Below are 25877 nucleotides of genomic sequence, written 5' to 3'. Positions count from 1 at the left end.
TGTCATTAGACAGCCATTTAAACAATTCTAAATTAAGAAAATTCATCACACCTGGGAAAGAAATTTCAAATGTATGGCCATTTGGAAGCAAAATTTCGATCCTGATATTTTTTTTTTACAGAAATTCCACGAAATTGATAAATAAAAGAAGCAAAGCATTAAGTTTTTTATGACTCCATAGATCTGCACAGATGCCCCAGTTATGCAAACTGCAGCTGTTAGATTGTCTAAAGCAGACAAATATGGTATACTAATTTACAGCTTATATGTTATTGTTACATCGTTTAAGTGAAATGTCCAAATGTCCTATTTCCAAATTAGTTTTATATCCAGAGCCATGTATAACACATCTATTATGTCCAGCTTAAAAGTCAAAATATATACAGCTTACAGAATTGTGATGCCTCTTTCTTTATAGCTGGCATAAATTTCTTTCTTTCCAATCTTAGGCATTTTTGCTTTTGAAATTATGATGGCCCTAATCATTTACTCACATTAACAAATAGATTCTAACCACGACACCACAGCATATTCTGTGTCGTTACGAGTTATCACAAATGCACAAACCATTTGCCTCTCTCTCTTGTCCTTATCCGTAACGCGCTATGTAGTCTGTACTGACAGCACAGCTGTAGCGAACACTGCAATGGGCGTGGCGCACTGCTTTCCCAGAAACCCCAACATTTTGCCATAGCGTACTGCACACAACTATCTAAAGAAGGAGCAGCAGGAAGGGGCGCTCACACTGCAGTTGCTCGGGGGCACGAGAAGCTGCGTGACTTCGCCCGCGTGGACGCAGAAACGGTGCAGCAGGGTCCCCGCGTACAGGTCCCACAGACAGACCGAGAAGTCCACGCCCCCCGACACCAGGTGGGCAATCTCGTAGCGTGAGTGCACGTGGTTTGGATACAGCAGGCACGTCACCCGACCATTGTGGCCGTGCAGCAGCTGGTGTTGTGGGCGGTCTGCGGAGAGCACACCGAGCACGAGCAGCGAAAAGGCTCACGGTTCAAACTGACAGCACGGAAAAGATAAAGGCAAGCAGCTCGACACAAGTTCTGACTATCAAGTGAAAATTTATTGCCCAAAGGGGTTTAAAAAAATTCTGAATTTCAAGATTTTACGTGCCACAACCAAGATCTGATTAGGAGGCAAGCCATGAATATTCACCTAAATCTATGTGCATGAGCATTTTTGGATATTGCCCCCATTGAAATGCAACTGCCACGCTTGGGATTAAGCCCGCGACCTTGAACTCAACAATGCGACACCATGGCCACTAAGCATGGAAAGAGAAAACACGATAGAATACCACACAATAAAGGTAAGATTTAAACAGAAAAGCTGTTAGAAAAACCAGTGTAAAAACGAGTACGAAACTACTGTGCTGTTAGCTTTAGTCACTCACTAAGAGTTTGATTCCCGGCCACAGTCACTGCATTTTGATGGGGATAAAATGCAAAAATATTCATGTACTACTTAGATATTGATGCATGCAAAGAAACCCCATGTGGTCAACATTAATCCAGAACACTTAACTATGACATCTCTTATAGCCTACTGTACATTTCCAGAATGTTCCGGAACTCTATTAATGTGAGAGCATCGGCTAGTTTATTATTCAAATTCAAACGGGAACGGCGCTAAGGGCATAGACTATGGTAAATTCACATAGAAAATGACACGTTGTGCTAATTAATTTCTCCGATAAGAAGTGCCATTCAGTGACTGCTGTAATACAATTTTACATATACAGCAAAATGGACAAACGGGCCAGTTGGCTGGCATTCATCTTAAAAACTTATTTCAGGAACTTCTTAAAGCCCTACTAAATGATGAGACACATAGAAATGACAGGACAAGGAACAGTTCAAGGTAAATTCTTACGATGAACCAACAAAAATAGTGGCACTAAAAGGGTACTGATATGTTTTTTCTCTCTTTTTCTTTACTTTGATGAAAAGGTGTCAAGTCAGTCAATGCAGCTTGTACCTACAATTCCTTGGAAGCCCAACAAAGAAATGCATTATACTACTTTTGGGCAACCAATTCAATGTAAAAACTAGGTGCAATGTGGCTGGTCTCCTTGTCAAAATTTAAAATTAAATTCTGGGGTTTTACATGTCAAAACTACAACCCGAAAATGAGGCATGCCATAGTGGGGAGGCTCTCGATTAATTATGACCACCTAGGTTTCTTTAGCATGCACGCCCGATGCATGGTACATGGGCGTTTTTGCATTTTGCGCCTATCAAGAGGGGCCGCCGTGGCTGGTGCATCACCAAAGCCACTAAGCCATCACAGCAGGCAAGTCTCCTTGTTACAACAAATAAACTGCAAGGGGTGGCCACATTACATCACAAACCAATGATGTGTGGGTCAGTCAGCTTGGTCCAAGCAGTTGTTGTGGGATACACGGTGACGATGTCACCGAAAGTTGAATGTGGTTAGGTGTTCAGCGGGATAACAGGCACTGGAAGGGCACCCCCCCCCCTTCTCAGAAATGGGACGGCCAAAGGTTAAACTTATGCTGTGCTGAAGTTAGAGAACCACGGAGTGAAGATCATGGACTCTGCTGTGTAAGATTTCAGTTTATTTCTTGTCACCCATTTTTCCGACTGGCTAATCCTGGTGATATCGGGGGCATGCCTTTGTGTGAGCAAATAATAAAAGGCTAAAAAAATTAAAAAAAAAGCATTGTGAAACGTACCCTCAGCTGGGACCCAGGATGCAAGTCAGGAGTTAGTGAAACCGTATGGCCACCACCTCCTATTTCCATTATGGGACAAGGTCCAAACATGCACTGCACTTGGTGTATGTTTCAGACGGTATGCTGCTTTGACAGATAACATATTTAATAATGTCTTGTTGACAATGGAAATTGAAGCCCAGTATTTTATTTTGCCTTCTTTCATTTCTGTCGGTTGTTTGTTTCTTGAACTCACATACACATATGGCATTGTCCCAAGTAAAAAAATGCACTGTTAAAATTCACTGTGCTTGTCTGTCTTCCAGTGTCCATGTCACTAATGCATTATGGTTCCAGTACAAGACTAACTAGCCCAAAAGTCTGTTCTCGTCTCCCACTAGTTAAAGCCCGTGCACTGCATTCTGCCAGGTGAAGTTTTCCTCCATGTGAGGCCGGCATGTGCTTGCACAAGAGGCCTTTACACAAGCGCTATTTGCACGCAGAAAAAAAAAAAAGGCAGATTCACCGCATTACCGTCATGGTGGTGCTTCCCATACAGGAGCTGCAGCATGACGGCTTGGGTGGCCGACACGACAACGATGCTGCCGTCTTCCCTGCCAACCACCAGGCGTCCTTGCAGGGGCAGGTAGACGCTAGCAGTGAGCTTGAGCTCTTGGTTTTCTCCGGGCAGCTCCTGGAACGGTTGTGGCATTAGAAAACACAACAAGGGCTTCTCCAGATCAGCATCAAGTTTGTTTAAGGAGGAAGCCTGGTCTTAGACCAAGCATTCGAAAATCCTAATTTTTCATGTTATGGTGCTGAAAACGTGTAGATATATGTAACTTTATGTGCTTTTTTTTAATGTGCGGTCCATTTTTGCAGAAATTTTATGCAAGTTATTTGAGTTCATGTTTTAGAAAACTTGAGAAAAGTCAGTTTCTCAGATTTCACTAAGCAGGATATCAATGGCTTCTGCATGATTCAGGTTATCCGATAAGTCCAACCTTATTGCTCTGTCTACCATAGAAAAAAAGGCATGAGGCTTCAATGTTGCCGCTCAGAAGAGTGTTTTTCTAGAAGTCTTTTATAGACTCGCAGGCTTTAAATTCAAATGCCATTTATTGGTGCTAAACATTTAATAACTCAGCAGATTGAAACAAAAAGTTAGACTGCTGCTAATAAATTATGTAAATTATGATAATTAGTGTTTATCAAGCAGTATGACATCTTCGCTGTCATTGTCAAAGACACCTCGTAATCAGAAGTTTTCTGATTGAGCGTTCATCAGAAGTTCTTGAATTTCTGCATTATTTAAAAATTACATGGACCTTTGTGCCAGTCCGACGTTTAAGAAAACGAGAGACGGTGAGTAACAGCAACAGTTGGTAAACTATGTTGCGTCATCTGTCGCATAAAAGCAACACCTACCACAATATTTTACTTTAAATAACTTATGGGTAGATGGCCCAACCAGTCCACGGATGCTTCATGTTCATAAATTATCAGAGGCATGGTCAGGAGTGTGCAACGGCAACCAGACGAGTATACTTGGGCACAGCATGTAAGGGGTTGAATAAGAAACAGTGCACACAATTCTGACTCCTGATTTTGTTCTTACAGACTTTGCGGCACAGAAGAACAATGAAAAATGCTCCACAGAACTCCTCATGAGAGCAGAACAGAATGTCTTCTCGCAGTTAGATATGCATCAAAGCACTTAAATTCACTGTTTCTATATTATAAACTCCAAAACAGCGGGCTTCATTTTCATTTTTGTCACCCTAACCCAATATTCTACAGCCCTACCTGAAAAATATCTGCCATTATTATGCTCTTATAAACTCACTGCATAAAATGAGACCTTTATGCTCATAGGCCTGCCTACTACTACTACTCTACCTCAAAGGCTCCCTGAAACGTCCACAATCACAGAAAAAGGCAGTGTGAGAGTGTGGCATCCATCAATAAAACACAAGTGCACTTATCCACAGGAGGAAGTGAACAGACAGCACAAAGTGACAAACCATTTTGTCCAGTATGCCAGGTGGTGGAGGCTTCATTTCATCCCACGCCTCTTGCAAAGCAAGACTCAGGAAAGGCTGCATTTCTGGAAGACATGAGAAGAAGGCCAAGTTGTGACCTGTTTGTAGTATGCAGATTCTGTTTTGGCAAGCACCACACTAAAATCCCTTGCAGCGATGCAGGTGCAATTGTAGTTTACAGTTAACCCTTTCATACTCAATGTATACATGCTGCGCTGAGACTTATGCGTTCAAATGCTGATTTAGACACGAGTGACTTAACGGAAAACCCATAGTCATGTTTTTGACATGCCAGAGTGAAGTTTCCGCTGCGGATAGTTTGACTAACCAATGGCAAAACATTTATTTGCTATTCTAACTAAGTTTTCAGTCAAACGACATTTGATTGTTGGTGTCTTTTTCGCACAAAAGTGCTCTCTAAGGCCAGACATAAGGGTGAACAATTTGTTCCAATTTTCGCTGATGTAGAACTGCGTTTGGGCATTACGGGGCTAAAGGGAACACGCTAATGTGTGGCTCTCACTTTGCTGGCATTCCAGCTACAAGTGCCAGCCAAATCTACGTCAATGCACTGCATGAATGTGTAGAAAGATGCAAGCGCCTCCAACCTTAAGTCTAGAAAAACTTGTTTATGGCCTAGTATGTTAGACATACTAGGCCATAAACAGAAGGCGGCACAAGAATGACATCATCACATGGGAAAGTACGAAGAACAAGCGCTAACCTCACGCCATCATCTGCTGCAAAGCCAAGCGATTCTGACTTGCCAGAAAGGTACATTCACATGTTCTATAGACTTGTGTTCCCTTTAAGAGTGGAATGCACATGCATTCATAGCACATGCTACAACAATGCCACATCATCACAAGCAGCTAAACCACTGACATTTAAAGCATGCTGCGCACAGCTTCAAACATTGTCGACTACAGACCTGTGCTGCAAAATTGCTTAATGGGGCCCAGCGACGCCTTTCACAAAAAGAGTGGAATTTCATCATCATCATCATCAGCCTGGTTACGCCCACTGCAGGGCAAAGGCCTCTCCCATACTTCTCCAACAACCCCGGTCATTATATAGGAGGTTGTGGCCAAGTACTGCACCAGGGTGGCCAATCCTGCTCTGGTGAGGGAATGCGTTACCGGTTCTGGTCACCGGGATCAGGCCACACTCCAGGCCTGTTTGTGCAATTTTATCAACACGCGGATTTTTTTTTTCCGGTGGAAAACTGCCGGCACCGGGATTCGAACCACGGACCTCTTGCACGCGAGGCGGGTGTTCTACCTCTACGCCACCGCTGCAGAGTGGAATTTATGTGGTGTCAAAGGCCAACAGCAACAAAAATTTTCTACCACACAGATGTGGAGGAGCCTCCGTGCAAGCAAAGTTTGATGCTTTAAATGTGAGTGGAAACATCAGGAAAAGCTTGCGAAAAAAGTCACCTTTTGTCAAATTTTGATATTGAAACCGGATTAAAAAAAGAAAGCAAGAAGGAAAAAAAGAAAGGAAGAAAAATGCCGTTACTGCTTACCAGAAGTACGATTTATGATCTAGCATGCAGATCCTCAGTTTGATCACAGATTGCAATGGTGCATCCGTGGCACCTCGGAGGCCATGCTGCTGCATAGCATAGATGCTGCGGTCACCACGGGGTGCCAGGATGACTCCTCTCGCCGTCAAAATGCTACAAACTACCGCATGCTACGATTGGTCTTGGTGGTTCTACAGGCGTGGAAATGTGAGCCAGCCCGAGCCCCCTGTGCCCGCAGTGCACTGAGAAATCTTGGACGTATGTATTCTGCTGGGACATACACCGTAGCAATACCAACAACTGTACCAATTGTCTGCTTAAGTGCTGTTTAAGCTGCTAACAACAAGAAAACTATACAATTACCAGCTCTGGGGCTTTGCCAAGACTGGTTTAGTGGTATGTGCTACTCATTCGTGATAAATTTAGCCACAGCGAAATTTCGTTGGATTTGGCCTTAAAGAAGCATCTTCTGGCTAACCTTTTCCAATAAAAAGATATATTGAATGAGCCTTTTATAAGCGAACCTAACAATAAAACGCTGCCACTGGTACACTCTCCTGGCATTTGCCTCTTTTTTTGTACCTACTGCACTTTAAGCTGTGTTGCTGTGCTCAGGCTTAGCAATGGCATGTTCGCGTGCCTAGTTATAGCCCCCACTTTGAATTGTTACATCAGCTTTGCCACAGGCCAGTCTACCAACATAATGGTCACAGTGTAAACCTTTAAATTAGCAGATACATACCCAGTTAATGTGGGATGGCTGACTTCAAAGTGGTTTATGTGACACTGTGTGAAGCTAGGAGTTGCTGGCATGCGCAATTGGCACTTGGCATTTGTTTGAACAATATCCAGCCCTGAGGTTATCCCCTGCAATGTAGCTAACTTCACATGCAACAAATAAAGTGCGATAATTCCAATAAAGCACTTTTTGATGCACTGAAAGCTTTCAGACATTTGAGCATAATCCCACAAAGACAAGCAGGTGCATGATCACACAACTTCTCTTGTGTAAGAGAAAGCTGGCCTCGTTGGCCAGCATTTAGACAGCCATTACTCAGCACAGTGACTGACAATTTTTTTTTTCTTAATTTAGATGTAGAATCATGGGATCGACACTGCGGCGTCGATCGCTGTGCGCCACTGGTGGCAGGCCATCCCCACAGCAGTTGTGGCACATTTAGATAACTGCTATGACGATGACTTTATGCGACACTTATAGGTGAAACATTTTGGAAATGCAGGATCTGACTTTTGTATATCGCTATACCTGTGTTCGAATGAGGAAGTGGTTCACAAATACCTGCAGGCTCGAAGTGATAGGCAGGAATGTTGCTGGCGCCAACATTTCGGCAAGGGGACTTGCCTAGTCCCTTTGGGTGAAAATGTTGGCTTCAGCGACATTCCTTGTTCAGCTAATGCTCATATACCTGTGCTAGTCTTTCTTAAATGGGCATACATTGGCTGGACTTACAAGATATCTTGACGATCTGCACGGAGTGCCATAACTTAGGCATACACTTGGGGGAGGCAATTCATTCTACATTACTGCCAGATGTAAAGCACATAGAATGACTGTGGTCCAGTTTCATTTGGAGCAAGGAACCTTCTAACAAGATGCCAGTGCATTGTCATGCAATTTCTCACGTGGACTGTCAACACAGGAAGTCCCCGACATTCACAGCACACACAAAGACACAGTACACAGGAAGGACAAGCAAATACTCACGGACAACAGCGTTCACCTCTTGGCGCATGCGAGCTACATCGGAAGCGGCTACGTCCACAATGTTCCATAGAACAACCCGACCATTTGAGTCTCCTCTCAGGAGCACTTTGTGAAAGCCACCTCGTGAGCCTAAGAAGTATCCCATAGCAGGAGGGCACACAAGTCTCTGTAACAAGACACACGACAAGACCAGGAACATCACTAGGCTATATCCTGGTTACCTATGCAATGCACAGATACATTTGAATGCCTATACAAAGAGCCCATCTACAACAAAATGACCTGTACACATAATGAAGGAATCCATATGGCTCGGCTGAATTACTATTTTTCGTATGTATTGTAACAGCCTCAGCAGCGAAAGCCACTGCAAAGGATATGTTTGTGCATCAAAGAAAGTTAAGCATCACCTATGACTAATTTTTGGCTTTACTACAAATGCCCATAGTGCCTGTTGACATTACAGCAAAGATGCGGAGTATGTTGTGAACCTTGATGACACAGAGCCAGCTGCAGTCACACATTTCATCGGATAAAGTGTAAAGAAGAAAATTAGCAACTTCTTACACTAAGTATCTTATGAATCCGTGTTATATAGCTTTATTTTTTCTGAATGCTCTACTGTTATGAGTGGTACCACGTGCGATCTTTACAATGAAGTGACCTGCATAAGGAAGAATTTTGGAGGTCCCAAGTGCTTCATTATAAAGGCGCTCATGTTTCACCAGTAATGCAAGCAGCCTATTACATTGTTACAGTGCATTTGGACAGGACCGTGTGCACAAGAGGAAGGCGAAGAGGAAGCCCGATGCACAAATGTATTTACAACTATTTACATGGGGAAAAGTTCGTGGTAATCGCGCAGGCTGGTACAGGTCACAGCTCCAGGAGACCACCTACCACTTCCTCTTTGTCTTCCTCTAGAAGCTTGCGGGCACGAACCTGTCCAAATGCACCAGAAGAATATTGCTCAGACTGCTATTGTACAGAGTGTAAAGAGCGCAACAGTGGCAACAAATGCAGGCGTATCTGTCGGGAGGCCCACTAATTTTAAGTCGGATACGGATTCAACGCTTACAACACAGCCAATAAGCGCCACAGTCTTAATTTTCCTCTCACGGTCGTGGAACTCTGGCATCCCCGTTGAGAGCAACAGGGCAAAGAAATGGCCCAGGCTTTCAAGAGCAACGGCTTTCTTCTCAGTGGTGGTGCTTTTGCCTAGATTGTCTTTTATGTGTATGTTCACTGCATCAGTCCTCACATCTTTATTTGTTTATGTGGCTTCCCTGACTTTGCAGGCATTGATTTGCCCCATGCGCTGCATAAAGTGCTTATACGAATGAAAACCCATTTGTCGGCTTGCGTACGGCAAAAGAGGGGAGAAGGTTGGAGAGGAGGCCGATGCAGGTGGGAGGGGAGGCAACTGAGGGGACCAGAGAGGAAGTGTGTTATGGGCAGAGGAGTACAGCTGCAACATGGATGGAGGGAACAGGAGAAGTGAGTGTTACGTTATCATCTGCTCTGGACAGAGGGGAGCGCTGCACTACCTTGTGCAGAGGCAATGAAAGAGGAGAGCAGTTAGCAGCACACACAGCGCACTGGAATTTGGTCCTGCATGATTGCGCTCGGCCATCGGCAAATGCACTTCGCTCCCAGTCAAGTCCAGACACTTGTCGCACATTCAGAGAGTCACCTTAGTGCCTACGTTTTGTGTTCTGCGTGCTGTATACTTCAAAGTAACAATAACTGTGTGCCTTTTGCGAGTGGTACGAGCAATCCTGAAGAAGAGCATCGACAAAAGAATGCCGAGGCTATGCAATGAAGACATGCAGCCAACAAGGTTGAGCAAAGGCCAAGCCGTTTGGCAGTGGTAACGGGCACAAGGCGTCAGCAGTGCACAGTTGAAAGAGACGAGGGGCAGCAAGACCATTTGGCAAGGGCAGCTGAAGTCGGAAGAGTACTGCAGAGTCTCAGGAAGGATGACAACATCGTTTGGCTGTTGACGCCTGTCAATGTCCATCTCATCATTCCGCGCAAAACAGGAATGTGAAAAAGGGGCAGAGGGTGCTAAGAATCTCTGGGTCTGGACAGGCCGCCAATGGAAACTGACCCTTGAAACGTTTAACACTCAAACCCTCTCAAGCGAGGCTCGCTTAGCAGAACTCTTTCAGGAACTATTAGATATTGTTTGGGATATCATCGGCCTTAGTGAGATTAGAAGAACTGCTGAGACTTATACATTGCTGAATAACGGACATGTCCTCTGCTATAGAGGTCTTCCAGATAAGAAGCAATACAGAGTAGGATTCCAAATCCATAAGGACACAGCGGGCAACAATGACGAATTCTACAGCATTAATGAGGGTAGCGGTAGTCGTAATCAAACTTAATAAGAGGTCTAGATTAAAGGTAGTACAAACCTACGCTCAAACCTAGTCACAATGAGGAAGAAATGGAGCAATTTTGTGAAGATGTTGAATTAGCGATGTGAAAAGCACAAACTCGGTATGCTGTACTCATAGGTGACTTCAACGCAAAAGTGGGGGCAAAGCAGGCTGGTGAACAAGCAATTGGCAACTAAAGCGTCGATTCTAGGAAAGCTAGTGGAGATGTCGCAGAAAAAAATAAGCTTCAAATAATGAACACCTTTTTCTGGAAGCGTAGCAACAGAAAGTGGACCTGGAAAAGCCCTAATGGTGAAACAAGAAATGAAATTGATTTCGTACTGTCTGCTGATCCCAGCATAGTGCAGGATGTAGAAGTGATAGGTAGGGTAAAATTCAGTGATCATAGCTTAGTAAGGCTAGGATTCACTTCAATTTGAAGAGAGAAAGAGTAAAATTGGTCACAAAGAAACAGGTCAACCTAAAGGCAGTAAGGGTAAAAGTAGACAAATTCAGGCTGGTACTTGCAAACAAATATGCAGTCTTAGAACAGAGAGATGATGATGATGACATAGAGGTAATGAATGAAATAGTAACTAGGCTGGTTTCAGAGGCAACAATTGAAGTGGGAGGCAAGGCACCAAGGCAACCAGTAGGCAAGCTCTCCCAAGTAGCAAAGGACCTAATAAAGAAACGACTAAGAATGAAAGTGTCCAACTCAAGAGATAAGATAGAATTCGCGGAACTGTGAAAACTGATCAACAAGGCGAAAATAAGCGATATTCGATACTATAATGTGACAAAGACTGAAGAAGTCGTAAAAAATGGACGCAGCCTGAAATCAGTGAGAAAGAAACTTGGCATAGGACAAATCAAGATATATGCACTGAAAGATAAGCAGGGTAATATGATCAGCAATCTCGAAGATACAGTAAAAGAAGCAGAAGAATTCTATACTAACTTGTACAATACCCAGAGGAGTCAGGATACCTTCATTAGAAACAGCAATGAACAGGATACACACACTCCTCCCATAACTAGCGATGAGGTCAGAAGGGCCTTGCAAGACATGAAACGAGGAAGAGCGACAGGAGAAGATGGAATAACAGGTGATTTAATCAAAGACGGAGGAGACGTAATCCTTGGGAAACTGGCGGCTTTTTATACGAAGTGTCTATCGACTGCAAGGGTCCCAGAAAGCTGGAAGAATGCAAACATTATACTAATCCACAAAAAGGAAGACGTTAAAGAATTGAAAAATTACAGGCCTATTAGCTTACTCCCAGTATTATATAAAATAGTTACCAAAATAATCTCAATAGAATAAGGGCAACACTGGATTTTAGTCAACCAAGGGAACAGGCTGGCTTCAGGAAGGGATACTCTACAATGGATCACATCCATTTCAATAATCAGGTTATAGAGAAATCTTCGGAGTACAATAAGCCTCTCTATATGGCTTCCATAGATTACAAAAAGGCATTTGATTTAGTAGAGGTACCAGCAGTCATAGAGGCAATACATAATCAAGGTGTACAGAATGTTTACATAAATACCTTGGAAAATATCTACAGAGGCTCTACAGCTACCTTAATTCTACACAAGAAAAGTAGGAAGATACCTATAAAGAAAGAGGTCAGACAGGGATACACAATCTCTCCAATGCTATTCACTGCATGCTTAGAAGAAGTATTCAAGCTATTAAACTGGGAAGGCTTAGGAGTAAGGATTGACGGCGAATATCTCAGCAACCTTCGGCTTGCCGATGACATCGTTATATTCAGCAGCAATGCAGACAAGTTACAGCAAATGATTGAGGACCTTAACAGAGAAAGTGTAAGAGTGGGGTTGAAGATTAATATGCAAAAGACAAAGATAACGATGAATAGCCGGGCTAAGGAACAAGAGTTCAGGATCGCCAGTCAACCTCTAGAGTCTGTGAAGGAGTACGCTTTCCTACGTCAGTTAATCACAGGGAACCCTGATCATGAGAAGGAAATTCATAAAGGAATAAAAATGGGTTGGATCGCATACGGCAGACATTGCCAGCGCCTGACTGGAAGCTTACCATTATCATTGTAAAGGAAAGTGTACAATCAGAGCATTTTACCGGTACTGAGATATGGGGCAGAGACTTGGGGACTGACAAAGAAGCTTGAGAACAAGTCAAGGACCCTGCAAAGAATGATGGAACGCAGACTGCTAGGCTGGGCAGACAATGTAATGCGCCAATTAGATAACCGTTGGACCATTAGGGTTACAGAATGGATACCAAGAGAAGGGAAACACAATCAAGGACGGCAGAAGACTAGGTGGAGCGATGAAATTAGGAAATTTGCGGGTGCTAGTTGGAATTGGTTGGCACAGGGCAGGGGTAATTGGAGATCGCAGGGAGAGGCCTTCGTCCTGCAGTGGACATAAAACATGATGATGATGATGATGATGATGATGATGATGATGAAAAAGGGGCAGAATGGGGGAAAGGTAATGCTAACACACTACTGTCACGTGAATCACAATGATAATTTTAAAAAATTTTGATTGGCTGATCACAATATGCATAAGGTATGCAAGTAGTGCCAATGGGGGGGTGAATGACCAGCTGCATTTTCAATCGTAGCGCTACTGATACCAACTACAACCGATACAAATGAGCACTCTGCGACCGTTACTACGGCAGTCTGAGCCCAGCATTTTTAAGACAATATATACTTTGTGGCCACTACCAAATAAAAGCTCACTACATTTGCACAGCCACTACATTTGCACAAACATAATGCAAACTTTTCTCCATGTGTTCCAGCCTACCTTCTGCTGCTAAGCGCAAAGTTGCAGGTTCAATTTGCAGCTGTGAAAGCCGCTTCTCAAAGGGGGTGAAACACAACAGCACCACCATACCGAGTTTTGGGTGCAGCCCAGGTGGTCGAAATTATTACAAAGCCCTTCACTACAATATTTCATATTCCTTATCTTTGATGCTGTTTCCAAATGATGAACATTAATTCCACAGTAACAACGTATACTTCTTGGTTCTTCTATCATTTTTGTAATGTCACAGGCATTACATACTGCCCTGCACCATGCACAAGCACATTTGTTCATCTGGGCCGGATGCTACTGCAATATGTGCACACTGAATGATAAAAATGACAAAACGTCAATATAAGGGTGAGTGGTCGTCTCCTCTACCTTTGCTAAGAATGTACTGTACTGCCATTCTCTGAATACACTCGCACTCTCTAATATTATTTGAATTTTATGGGTCTCATACAATCATGGCAGGTAGACAACAAAAGCTAAGAAAATCTAGACACCATCTGTCTGCTAAGTTAGGACTAAACATTTGCTGACTACAGTAAACCCTTGTCATAACACAGTTTTATTTTTTGAAATTACAACTATATTCAAATCTTTTTGCTGTCCCAAAACCAATGCATGCATTTGAGGCCAAAGTGTTCCAAATGGAGTGGCACCAAATTCTTTACATGCATTTATACATTTATGCATTTATAGTATAGTTTATAGTACGGAGCACAAGGCAGGAAACCTCCAAAAAAATTCTTGATGCATCATCTTATGGAGTGATTTTTTCACTTCCTTCATAATAACCAAGAAAGGGGAAACACTAAGCAGTGCTACAAAGGCCACTTCAACACTTAAAAATGGCTCCTCGGGCCCAAGACCTATTCGAACATTAATAATGGACAGATGGGACAGGTGCTCATAGTCACCAGCACTGTCATGTCACCACTATCAAGCATGACATAGCTTCAATACAATCAACTTTGTTTTTATGAATCGCACCTGACAGGAAAGTACCTTCACTATATCCAATGTTCGTTACAAGCGTATACTTGTTGCATTCTGACACTAGGGAGAAAAATATTATTTAATTTGCTAATCCAATAATTTATTTTCATGTTCGTTATGTCGACGCGTGACTGTGTTTATATTTTACCAGCTTTTGCACAGCCAGGATGCAATACCCACATACTATGACTTTTACTGCTTCTATTCTCTCGATAAAACACCACTGTAACAAAATCCATTTTCTGTCCCAAAGATTTTGTGTTAACAAAAGTTTACTGCACCTGTACGACTTTGAATGCAACTTGCCTCATCATTGGGAACGGCGAGTACACAGAAGAGGAAAGCGTTGTCTTCAGTGTTGGGCCCGGTTCGAAACTCTCTGCTGTCAGCAATGGCACTGAGGCAGCACAAGGAATGAGGAAGTGCAGCTGGAATTAGTTGGCAGATGATAAGCACGGCCCCTGTCATAGCCTCATCAGCTGGTACAGACACCACCAACTGGCAAGACCATGGCCAATGACTAGCATGTTAGAGGGACACTAAAGAGAAACACTTAATCAGCTTACACTGACAAAATATTATATAAAACCTCCACTATCGTTAATTTTACAGTGTTGATAGGTTGTTTATTGGAAGAGAAAATGAAGGTCAAAGTTCCATCTTTTAAATTTTGCACTGAAAGCACAGCACCGGCTTGTCAGTATGACGTCACAGATTTCAAATTAGTTTCATGTATTTTGGCTGTTCTGGCTCGGTAAACGTTCCTGAACGTTGACAAGTGAAGTCTGTGCACGTTTTGGTGTACAACGTTATCCATCTTTACCGTCAGAAAATTAACTAGGCCTAAACTGTCGCCATCCAAATCGCTGCTAGGGTTACCAACTCTCGAGTGGACAAGTTCGGGACAAAGGTGGAGGGAACTGGCAACAACTGACCCTATCAGTGCCAGTAGCCGACACTCTGTACATGCAACAAAGTTGCACAAATATTTTTAGTCCTAACATGTTGTGATTTGCAAGAAAGATGCAGTAGTTGTCTGGCTAACATGGCTACCAATACAGATAGAGGTACTGTGAACAGTAATGACCTAGAACAGTACTAGAACTCCACCAAATACAAAACTACCTTTATGTTTATGACAATGTAACAGAAAACATAAGAGGAATGCCAAACCGACCTGCCTAGCATTAAAAAGGGGAATATGGTTTATGGTTTATTCAGAAAAAAAAAAAAACAACAGCCAGGACATTTGGCCTTCCAAATTGAGTCAAGTCAGGACTAAGGACATCTCCTCTAATATTGCGACTCTGCCGCTAAATTCAGGATAGTTGGCAACCCTAGTCACCATCTGTCTTCTGTTTTTGCATCTTTTCTGGATTATCAAGCCTCTTCTAATGGTAAGATTTTCTTGGTATAGTAAAAGTGCAATTTATAAATACAGATCAAGAAATTTTTCTCTTTAGCATCCCCTTAAGCAAGCAAGCAACATGCCACTAGAATTCGAGAATAATGTTTAGGACTTCAATGAGTATGTGTGCTTTGTTTTGCAACTTACCACTGATTAAAAAGTTTCATGTTTATCTTATTCATGTTCTGTGCACCGTGCTCCATCAACTTACTAGTACAGTTAAAACTCGATCTAACGAAAGCCGATTTTACGAAGTTCCCGATCTAATGAAGAAATTTCCATTACCCGGCCGGTACTGATAGGGTCCAATGTTGTCATCCGCCCGAATTAACGAAATTAACTTGGATGAAATCGATTTTTTTGCGGAAATAAATTAGTTAAAAAAGGCGATTTTTTTCTAATTTCGACACTGACGGGTTTTTTTTTCAAGCGTGCGCTCTAAAGCTAGTGCATTAAAACATCTAGGCACCCTAGCCACGACCCTTGCTTTATTTTGACGACGATGTGCGCCGCACCCATGCACGGGACAGTGGACTCAACACCACCTCGGTAGGGGAGGCAAAGGTGGCTTTCGTTATTTCACGGATTATGCAACATATGGCTGGATTAGCAGCAAATACGATGCCACAGTAGCTTTTGCGTGACGCTACGTTACAATTTTAGGTTTCGAAGGACCGAAAAAAATTGCTTTCCCGATTTTACAAACTTCCCAATTTACTAAAATTATTCGAGCATGGTCATTACTTCGTTAAATTAAGCTTCAACTGTACTGCTTTAGAGCTTTGGCTTTTGAAAATTTTTTGCTGCTGTTTTTGCACTACTTATGATGTTCCGTTCTCCCTTATTGTTTTCAATGCACCTTTGCTTTATACTTGCTGTACAGACAAGTGTTTGTTCAAAACAATATTCTTCTTCTTAAAATATGAACCACTCATAGAACTTGTCGAAGAGGTTCTGCCTCTATGAAATTTCAAATCAGTTATGAATCAAAATTGGTTGATTGATTGAAAGGCTTTGTCTTCTTGCTTTTATATGCAGACGGCTTATTTTATGCTTTTGTAGCTGATCGCTACATTCTGTACAAGTTTATGCCAGCTGAAGTGGTGGTGCCTGCGGCTCTTGAGCCTCTGACAGTTTACAAAACAGACCTCGAACCATGAAAACAACCTCTTTTAAGCTGCAATCTATGCACAAAGCATTTGTCATAATCATACCAGGTCCAAAACCTGCCCACTTCTTTTTACAGTGGACTCTCTTTAAACGGAACCTCAAGGGACCAGGGAAACTGGTTCCATTTATCAGGAGTTCCATTTACTGAGAGACAAAGCTGAGTACAATTGCATGAATACAAAAACAACCAACAATGAGCATGGTGTTTTACTCAAGAGGCAGTTCCGTTTGAACAATTTTCGTCTTACGGAGATTTCATTATACTCAAAACTGCCCAAGAAATAAGCTATGGGCAAGAGTGCCAACAGCTGATTTCATGGTTCAAGGTCATTTGAACAGAAGTATGGCAGAAGTAAGCGAGAAAAGCTGGTAAACACATTAAACGCGCATGCACATCTCTTAAGACAGGCTAAGCCAGAGCAGAAATAATCTGCCCTCCAACACCAGCATGTGTTGCCAAACCTATTCAAAAACATTAATGGTACAGAGTACTTGTACAAGATGAACTAAAAGGAAAAGCAAACATGCTCAAGCAAATATGCACTACAATGTATATAAGTACACTACTCAAAGCTTGCAGCATTGGAATGCGCTCCGGCAAAGGACTTGCAAGCACATTTGCACAACCTGGAGGGCATTCTTGTTTATTCATAAGGTCTACAAATTTTGGCGTTCCTAAACCAAGAAGTAGTTTATGCAAAAGCTTGCTGGTGTAGGGCCCTGGTGCTTGAAAAAGAAAATTCACAGATAATTACGATACTCCCTAATGCGAAATTTGAGCGCAGCTCCATACACATTTTCTCTTCGCAATATATTAGCTGGCGCGGACAATCTGTCTAGTGCGGTACATTGCAAATGGAGCAAAGTGTGGCACGACTGTCTCACTAATTGGGAGGTCATGGGAGGCAGTGGTGGGTGACACGTGGGCGGGATTCGAAGCAGCCACCGCCAGACCTCTGCTTATTCAGCGCTTTGTTTCCATATATGGTAACAGTGGCACCATCAGTAAACAGACAACGCGTGCTACTCTGGAGCCATCTCGTAGCAGTCATCGCTACAGAGCCTGTCTTGCACGACACTACACTTTTCTTCTCGCGATTTCACCATACCCTCCTCCTCCGCTTTCCTCCTCGAGCTCTCTTCGCTATTGCAGTCTTTCATCCTTCGCTCGGTTACGAGGGCACCGATGCTCTCCACAGGGAAAAGCGCATAAGAGCTGCCCTCTAAAAAAGCTAACAGCGAAATACTAATGATAGCCCACCACAGAATCTAAAAGTAGGAACTAGCCTCGTTGTTAATTTAATGCCTTATTTTAAAAAAATAAAGTATATAAGAATTCAAAGAATTCACTGATGTGGATTCTAGTGACTGCATTCCATTTTCAGGTATGTCAAATTGCTAAACTCTATTTATTCTTAAAGTAACAAGTTTATATAGTCAACTGAGCACCTAGTTAATAATTCAGCAATAATAATGCCAGCTGCTCTTTTGTCATCTTTTGTTTCCTGGAAATGCTAGACAGGCAGAATGCTTTGGGCACATTACACCATCACAATCATTAATAATCGTCAGCCTCTTTTACATCTGCTGCAGGACGAATGCCTCTTCCAGCAATCTCCAATTAATTCTGTCCTGTGTCAGTAAGTTTAATTCTAGGCTTGTGAGGTGTCCTAGTCTTACCATGCTGTTAAGTCGCTGCCAATATGGGCTGTTTTTCCCTATCTCTTGGTATGCAACATAATGGTGCAGGATTCCTATGATGGATATGATCGTAGTGAACAAGTCACATGGCATATGACATACAATCGATCGCTCTGCAGCTAGCATTCACATGACAGAGGAGAAAAGCGGACCACAACGTAGACAAACTAACCTTAGTTTCACTTCCCAAAACATGGGCAATGGCACAAATGCGTAGGAAGACTGAGCCCTTTCAAGTATGGCCATCCCTAATGGTATCGGCCATGCTTTTTTGCTGTGCATGTTTCAGTTCAACGAGCCACTTGAAGGCGGTTGTTGCCACACTAAAGCACTTTGATGTCAGTATTTTGGACCCATTTCGTGCCAAAAATTTTAACGCTGATTTAGCTTTTGTTCATGTCGTGAATTGTGTCATGCAAGTGCCATGGGAATGGGTGATATATGATCTTGTGATATGCAATAACCAATCTCAAATCACGATTCGGTCTGTCGTGTGAATCCCGCTTAAAAAACGAACACTCCACAGAATTCAAAGGTCACAGTGAATTGGCAAGTCGCTCTTCAGGCAGAGGTGTAGGATAGTTCTTTGCAAACATCAATCATGACAAATCAAGTGACTAGCAGGAAGGGTTGGGTGCAAGTTCGCTGGCACAGTGAGCGTAGCACATTCAACTCGTGCAAAACGCTGTGCGCATGCACTGCATATATGCGATGCAAGGTGAGCAAAGCCAAGGTGCAGGGGTGACGGGGGTGGTGTCGGTATACCAACCTAATTGCTTTTCCCTTCAGTTTGCTGTTCGGAGAAAGGAACAAGACAGGGTTGATTTTGTTTCTTTTCTGGCAAGGGGGAGAGTATCACACCATTTGAGATGGAAAGGTCAACCAAAGGCCCGACATCTTAAGCTGGAGAGAGAGTACACAGCTTGAACGGCACCAATTCACTCATACGTTTCTCACTGCTTTCAGGCACACACGGGAGACTCCCTTCAAGAGTAAAACAAATCACCTCTTTCACGCCATGGAAAAGCTGGGTTCGTCTGCAGTACTTTTGAGTTTCTTGCACTTCTTATTTTTTCGTCGACAATATATTTCATTTTCTTGCAATAGTTTTGTAAGTGCTGTTAAGGTTCAGTTTTGTAATAGGTTATTGATATTTTGCATAGCTAAATGCTTAGGTCATTGTATAGATTAGTATTCATCAGTAAAACAAATGACCATTTTTGGTCAGAATTCAGCATATTAATGTGGCACAAAAGGGGTTAACGAAAAGAGGATTCACATTAGCTAAGTTCATCTTGAAGGGAGCCTGATGAATATGTCTGCAAGAGTGCCGTGTCGATTGCAGTTGTCCATAGCGTGACTTCTGCTAGTAAAGCTATGCATCTGGTTCACTAGCAACTCTGCTCCATCAAATAAGGGCCAACATAGTTCCCCCATGAGCAGTGGCACAGCGTGGGGGTGACCCAACAAGTGGGTGGCCCTCACCACCTGACATTTCTATGTTAGTATGTAGTCTTCCCAGCCCCCCTCGCCATCCCTGTCCCCTTCCAAATGGGTGCCCCCTTCTACGAAAATTTCTGCCTATGCTACTGCCCATGAGTTGTTGTTACAGAGATCTGGTGTTACTCTAACATTTGCAATGAGCACTGTACTGACGTAGAACAAGTACGGTAATCACATTGGCAAAGTCAAGTTAGTTCAAGTATATATAAAGAGACAAAGGTTCAGTTAATAATGATTCCAATTAGCAAACATGGAACATGAGAAGAAAAACGACAGACAACAAGAGCTTCATCAAGAGCAGCTCCCTTTATAAGCACAGAACTTTACCTCCTATCATCTCACTTTTGGAGACGTTGCCACCTCATTAAGCATGCTAGACAATTATAATTATTATAAATACCTGAAATTAACATTATGCTATTATGCTATTATACCTTAGGTTAACATACTAAAGACAATACTCTTCTGGGCCCCAAATGCTTTCAATTTTTGTCAACCTGATCATTTCAACTTGACTACCTTTACGGCCTTTATGGCCATGGCACAGAATTAGGCTGCAAGGTAAATTTGGTCAGTGGCTGCAGCTTTGGCAGGAAAGTGCAGAAGTATATCTTAGTTCAAAGACAATGTGGCTGCTGCCACAAAGACAGTGACAATTATTATAATTTACCATGGTTCTCACAACTTACACAGTTCCAAAAGCAAACATTTGAGGCCAAAACGCCAAAATGACCTGGGAAGCACGAATAAGTGTCCTCGACAAAGTTCAGACAAATGATGTGTGACATTTTCGGTGGGGAAAGTTGTAATAGATTGTGTGCTACTGAAATCGAAAAGTTTAAACAAGTAAACAACAAAACTATCAAATAGGCTTCATGGCCAGGCATAGACCATGCACTGCAGTTTTCCCAAAGAATTCATGAAGACAGATGCCCAAAGAATTTATGAGACTAAAGATGTGTCCCAATTCACTCCAGTAACAAAATTTTTCTAACTTCATGCCAAAGAAGACCGCTTCTTGTCTGAATACAAAAACAGAAGTACACTGGCACTGCTTCACCTGGAATCTAGGAAAAACTGAAGGGTTATCACTCACTTTTTTAAAACTGTTGTAACTTAAAAAGTGGACCAATTGTCTCACATTTTATTTCAGGCCATGGTGTTGCTCAATTTAAGTCATAATGATTGGTAACAGAACTTTTTAGTTTGGTGACTTGTGAACATCGCTTTGTGGAACCCGTGTGAGCTGTGTCCGAAAGCACTCGTACGTTTGATAGCTCAGCCACAACAGCCTTCAAGCAGTAAGTCTTCATAGCAGTAAGTCTTCATAGCAGTAAGTCAACACTTCACTCTATCCCCTAGTTCCTCGTTGAATTCCTCACCTGTGTCGTCTGGTAGCTAAACAGCAAAGTAGCCTCCATTGTAGCAGACCAATGGTGGATTCAAGTAGGGGGGAGGGGGATCGCCCCTCCCCCATAGCCACTAACTAATCAACCCTCCCTTCCACCCCCTCTACAGTGATTTTTCTGTATGTGGAATTTTTTAGGCCACAACGGTGAGCATCGCTGTCTGCAGTGAGCAAAGCACCCTTCACTTCTAGCTTTTTGTCAGGTTTGAAACTGGCTAACGCAACCGCTGCCTTTGTGTAATCGAGCTAATCGTTTCCTCTCCACCCCTAATTCTGCCCCTTTAGAGAGTAGAAGGTCGTCAAAATAATCATTGACATTGGTGTGGCAGCAAGGAGTGAGCATTCCCTTCTCTCTCCTTTACTCAGACATGTGCTCCCTTGCTCCGCTCTGCTATGCTAGGAGTCCGTACTGGCACAAGCCACAAGCACAAGCACACAGGGTGCGCTTTACTCATGCTCCAAAGAGGATAGCACAAGCCACCTTCAGTGGCTGATATAAATCAAATTGGCAGCTACGAACTCATGCAGCGTATAGCGACCTCGACGTAAGTTTTTCAAATTTTTGCAATTAATACTTAGTGCACAGTAAAACTTCGTTCATAAGTTTTGGGAAAAAGTGTGAGAAGAAAAGTACTAACCAGGAAAACATACGATCCAAAGTAACAAAAAAATTTGACAGACTCAACTATTGTTGACATCTATGTAATGCGAAGTTTTGATAACTGTGGCGTGAGACGCGTTTTGTTGTTTTCCTGTTGCGTGGTGTCCTAAGGGCAATGGAAAATCCAAACGAAATCGAGCTGGTGGGTGACGACGGATGCTGCTGAAGCAAAACATGAGACTCACATCGCGTTTGCTGCAGCAGAGGACGGCGCATTTGGATTATCGTCCACTAAAAGCGTGCAGTACGCTACGCCAATGGCACTACGCACTATGCACCGTAAAACAGATAGGTGAAGATGCTTATCGCAATAGGTTTGGCGACGATAGCTGCGAATGCAGTGTGCGACAACCCGCGTGGAGATTTGCTGATACTGGAATAAGAAACTGCGCAAGCTGTCGTTATCACGTGAGACACAAGTACCGTTCTCGATCTCGCCCGGCCCGCTCTTTTTCTTGTTCACACGGGATATAGTTGCTGGAAAACATATATGATCGCTGTCTGCAGCAGAGAACGGCGGTGCGTTTTGGTTATCACCTGTTAAAAGCACGCACTACGCTTCCAATGGCACCACGCGCTGTGAAATAGATAGGCAAAGAGGCTTATTGCAATACGTTTGGCGACGATAGCTGTGAATGCGGCATGCAACGACCCTGGGGAAGATTTGCTGGCACCGAAATGAGAAACTGAGTGCGCTCTGGCGTTTTCACGTGAGACGGGCGGGCAAGTATTTCGGTGGAGCTGCTGTGGCAGGCAGCTAGTATATACTGTTCTCGATCGCGCAATCCCGACGCATTTTCTTACTTACATGGGATTTAGCAGCCGGAAAGCGCATCTTATGATTGCAGTTTGGCGACGTACTAAACCTTGGTGCCGAAAAATCATGTGTTTTCTGGGAATGTACGAACTGGTAAAGTATGAGCGTAACTCTATTGAGTAATTTTTTGTGTTCTTGATTGCAAACATTGGCGTCGGGAAAACGTACGTAACGGCAACCTATCAACGAGGTTCTACTGCACAGCATGTGAAATTTATGGCAATGTCCTTTGTGAATCACTTAACAAACTTTAAATGCACTGAAAGCTAAAATTCGTATTTATCAGACGTGTTGTAAGCACATCCACGTTTGTGGACAGAAGCTGTGAAAGTAGAGCACTCGGTGCCTCGGTGCCTTCTGTTTCCTTACAGTTATTAGTTTTTAGTGCTATTACAAGGTTTGACCATGCCCACTGGTGTCAATTCGTTTTCAAGCTGGTCACGTGGTTGTCTGCAAGGTGTCAATGAAAAACGCACTGAAGGATGCAACTGAGAACAAATCATGACCATTTCGTTACAGACGTGCAGTTAGTTGCGTAACCCCTCCCCCTCCCTCCTCCCCCCTTAATATAGGCAACTGGATCCGCCCCTGTAGCAGACTTTGATGCTGCCTCCTTGAAGTAGTGTTATATGCTGCCTACATCAGGGCTTCAACAGGACTTGAGATGGCGGTTGTCCAGTGAACACAGCAAAGTAGCCAGTTAATGAATTTCTGGGGTTTCACTTGCCAAAACCCCGCCGACTCCCTTGAGATTTGAAACAAGTTGTGTTTTAAGCTCTGTCTACCAACATATCAATAGGATAGAAACCAATTGCTGCATATGCCAATAAGGGAGGATCAAAGTGGAACTCACTTGGCTGGAAGCTGGTAGAGGTAACCTCGACCCTTGTCGCTCCACACACACACTCGGTCAGCAGAGATGAAGTCCCCTCCCATCCATCGCTCACCTGGCCGGTTGTCCGTCGAGCAAAGCAGCGCAAAGTCGTATGCATCGTAGATCTGGGCACACAGATAAGAGGACAGAGACATGGCTCAGTCATGGCATTCATGGCCACACTCCCCATGCTTGTAGAATGAAATAATGATACACAGTATCACATCTTAATAAGGAACATAAGGATGTAAGTATGGCCTTGTTGGTAAAACATAGCTAAACTATAGATGGAATGAAAAGTGATAGGCATAAGATTAAGATATGGGAAGACAGCAGTGTGTATTAGAGTGTGAACAGCGGTAGACGACATGTTCTTTGAGATCAAGAGGAAGAAACACAGTTGTGCAGGTCATGTAATGCAAAGAGCAAGTGACCAGTAGTGTAATATAGTAGAAGATTGGTTACCAAGGGAAGTGCAATCAAGGACAAGAGAGAAATAGGTGCTGCTATGAAATTAGGAAATTTGCAGGCATAAGATGGAGTCAGCTGGTATGCGACAGCTGGTAGTCAGCTGTGGCAGCTGCCTCTGATGCCATGCCATGAAGTCAGCTGGTATGCTGGGATAGTCTTTTGTCTTGTTTGCAGTGAATTTAAATTAGGCTGATTATGATAATATTTACGATGGCAATGAAACTTTTAATGATCAATGCAAAAATTAAAAGGGGGTTAAAGAGAAACTATTTCTTTACGCTGGTCATCAAAACATTAAAGACCATACATGCCAAAGGTTGGCAGCTAGTTCGCACTAAAAGATCCAGAGGCCCACACAAAATATTGTCTTAAATGCAATCCAAAACAACAACAGGCCAATATGGGCATCTTCTTGCCTTGATCTAATCGCCGAGTTCAAGCAAGATTATCTTTGAATGAACCACAGATGTGAGCACAGTCACATGTTGATCGAAATCACTTGGTGAAAATTAATTTATTTATACTTGTGCTCATGTTATCATGACTGCTACTTTATTGTGAGTTAAAACGACTTAGAGTGCACTTAAGTGAGCCTCTACATCAAAGGTAGATCGGCATTTCAGGGAATTACGGGGCGATGTGTCACCACCAGCCCACGCCCAACGAGGTGCGAGAGAGGTGGACAGCGGTAGCAGCAGGCTCTCGCTGCCACTATGACACCCTGAATCTGCTTCGCATCGGAGGCCAACTTGCTTAGGTCATGATAATGGGCGCTCGGAAGATAAGCGGCGGAGGTTGGATGGGCTTGACGAATGGCCCATTCCACCTTCTCGGCGTCAGATGCCAAAGGGTCAGCAAGAAAATAGAGCTCCTGCATAGCCCTGACGTACTCGAGTAGAGATTCGTCGGGGTGCTGTGTGCGAAGCTCTAGCTCGCGACACATGCGGTTCAAAGTCAGGAGGGAGGAATTCGCTGTGGAAAAGCATCCTAAATGGCTTCATCGAACGAGCTTGGTGGCCAACAAGTCGGTACCACCGTGCCATGTGGGCTGTTAGTGACACGGGCAATACAGTGCCTAGCATCACGCTGTCGTCCAGCCACACTGCCTGTTGATAGAGGTGCAGCACCTCGAGGTACTTTGTAGCAATTATGCGGTCCGAATAACCGCCCTACTCCAAGAGAGGTACCCGTAGGCTGCTTGTCATGCCTGGCTGAGGGGACTGGAGGTCTCCCTTTAAAACACTAGGCTGCGAGCGCACCGCTTCCATCAGGACTTGGAGAAGCTGTGCGGCTGCAGTGTGCAGCAGCGTTTACTCCAGGTCAGGTGCAGCGGACTGAGAAGGACCAACCTGCGCCTGTTCTCCCAAATGCATGCCCGACCCTGAGGGGCCAGAAAATGGCATAGAGGAGAGCTGAGTTGCCGCTCCGACAGGTGCATGAGGCCTCACACGACTGGCGAACGGATCGACGGTGGAGCAGGGAGGCTCACGCACGTCGAAAATGTCGCCTAACTGCGTATGAGGCAAGCGGTAGTCTGAAAGCGCGGCGACATTTTCGGCTGAGCGGGGTGGCTTGCGCTCGACCTTGCCTACCAGCTGCGCTCGGGACAAAGAGAGGCCAGCAAGCGGTTTTGCCCCAACAGAGAGGCAGGGAGGCTATGCTGCGGCGCACCAGACATAGAACTG

General features: G+C 43.5%; 1 protein-coding gene across 1 annotated transcript in view; it reads right to left on the bottom strand.

Annotated features, from left to right (window-relative positions):
* Rbcn-3B (WD repeat-containing protein Rbcn-3B) overlaps window positions 1-25877 on the bottom strand; it is a 192011-nt gene that overhangs the window by 131055 nt on the left and 35079 nt on the right. Inside the window, exons 8-14 of the mRNA XM_075693751.1 lie at window positions 23701-23846; window positions 19228-19251; window positions 14486-14576; window positions 7986-8151; window positions 4714-4796; window positions 3224-3383; window positions 745-965 (exon numbers count right to left, since the gene is read on the bottom strand). Of these exons, the coding sequence (XP_075549866.1) occupies window positions 745-965; window positions 3224-3383; window positions 4714-4796; window positions 7986-8151; window positions 14486-14576; window positions 19228-19251; window positions 23701-23846 (891 nt within the window). The remainder of the gene's footprint in view (window positions 1-744; window positions 966-3223; window positions 3384-4713; window positions 4797-7985; window positions 8152-14485; window positions 14577-19227; window positions 19252-23700; window positions 23847-25877) is intronic.

The sequence above is a fragment of the Dermacentor variabilis genome, chromosome 5, assembly GCF_050947875.1.
Source record: "Dermacentor variabilis isolate Ectoservices chromosome 5, ASM5094787v1, whole genome shotgun sequence".
Lineage (NCBI taxonomy): Eukaryota > Metazoa > Arthropoda > Arachnida > Ixodida > Ixodidae > Dermacentor > Dermacentor variabilis.
Note: the sequence above shows the minus strand (reverse complement) of the source record. Positions and strands in the feature narration are given on the sequence as shown.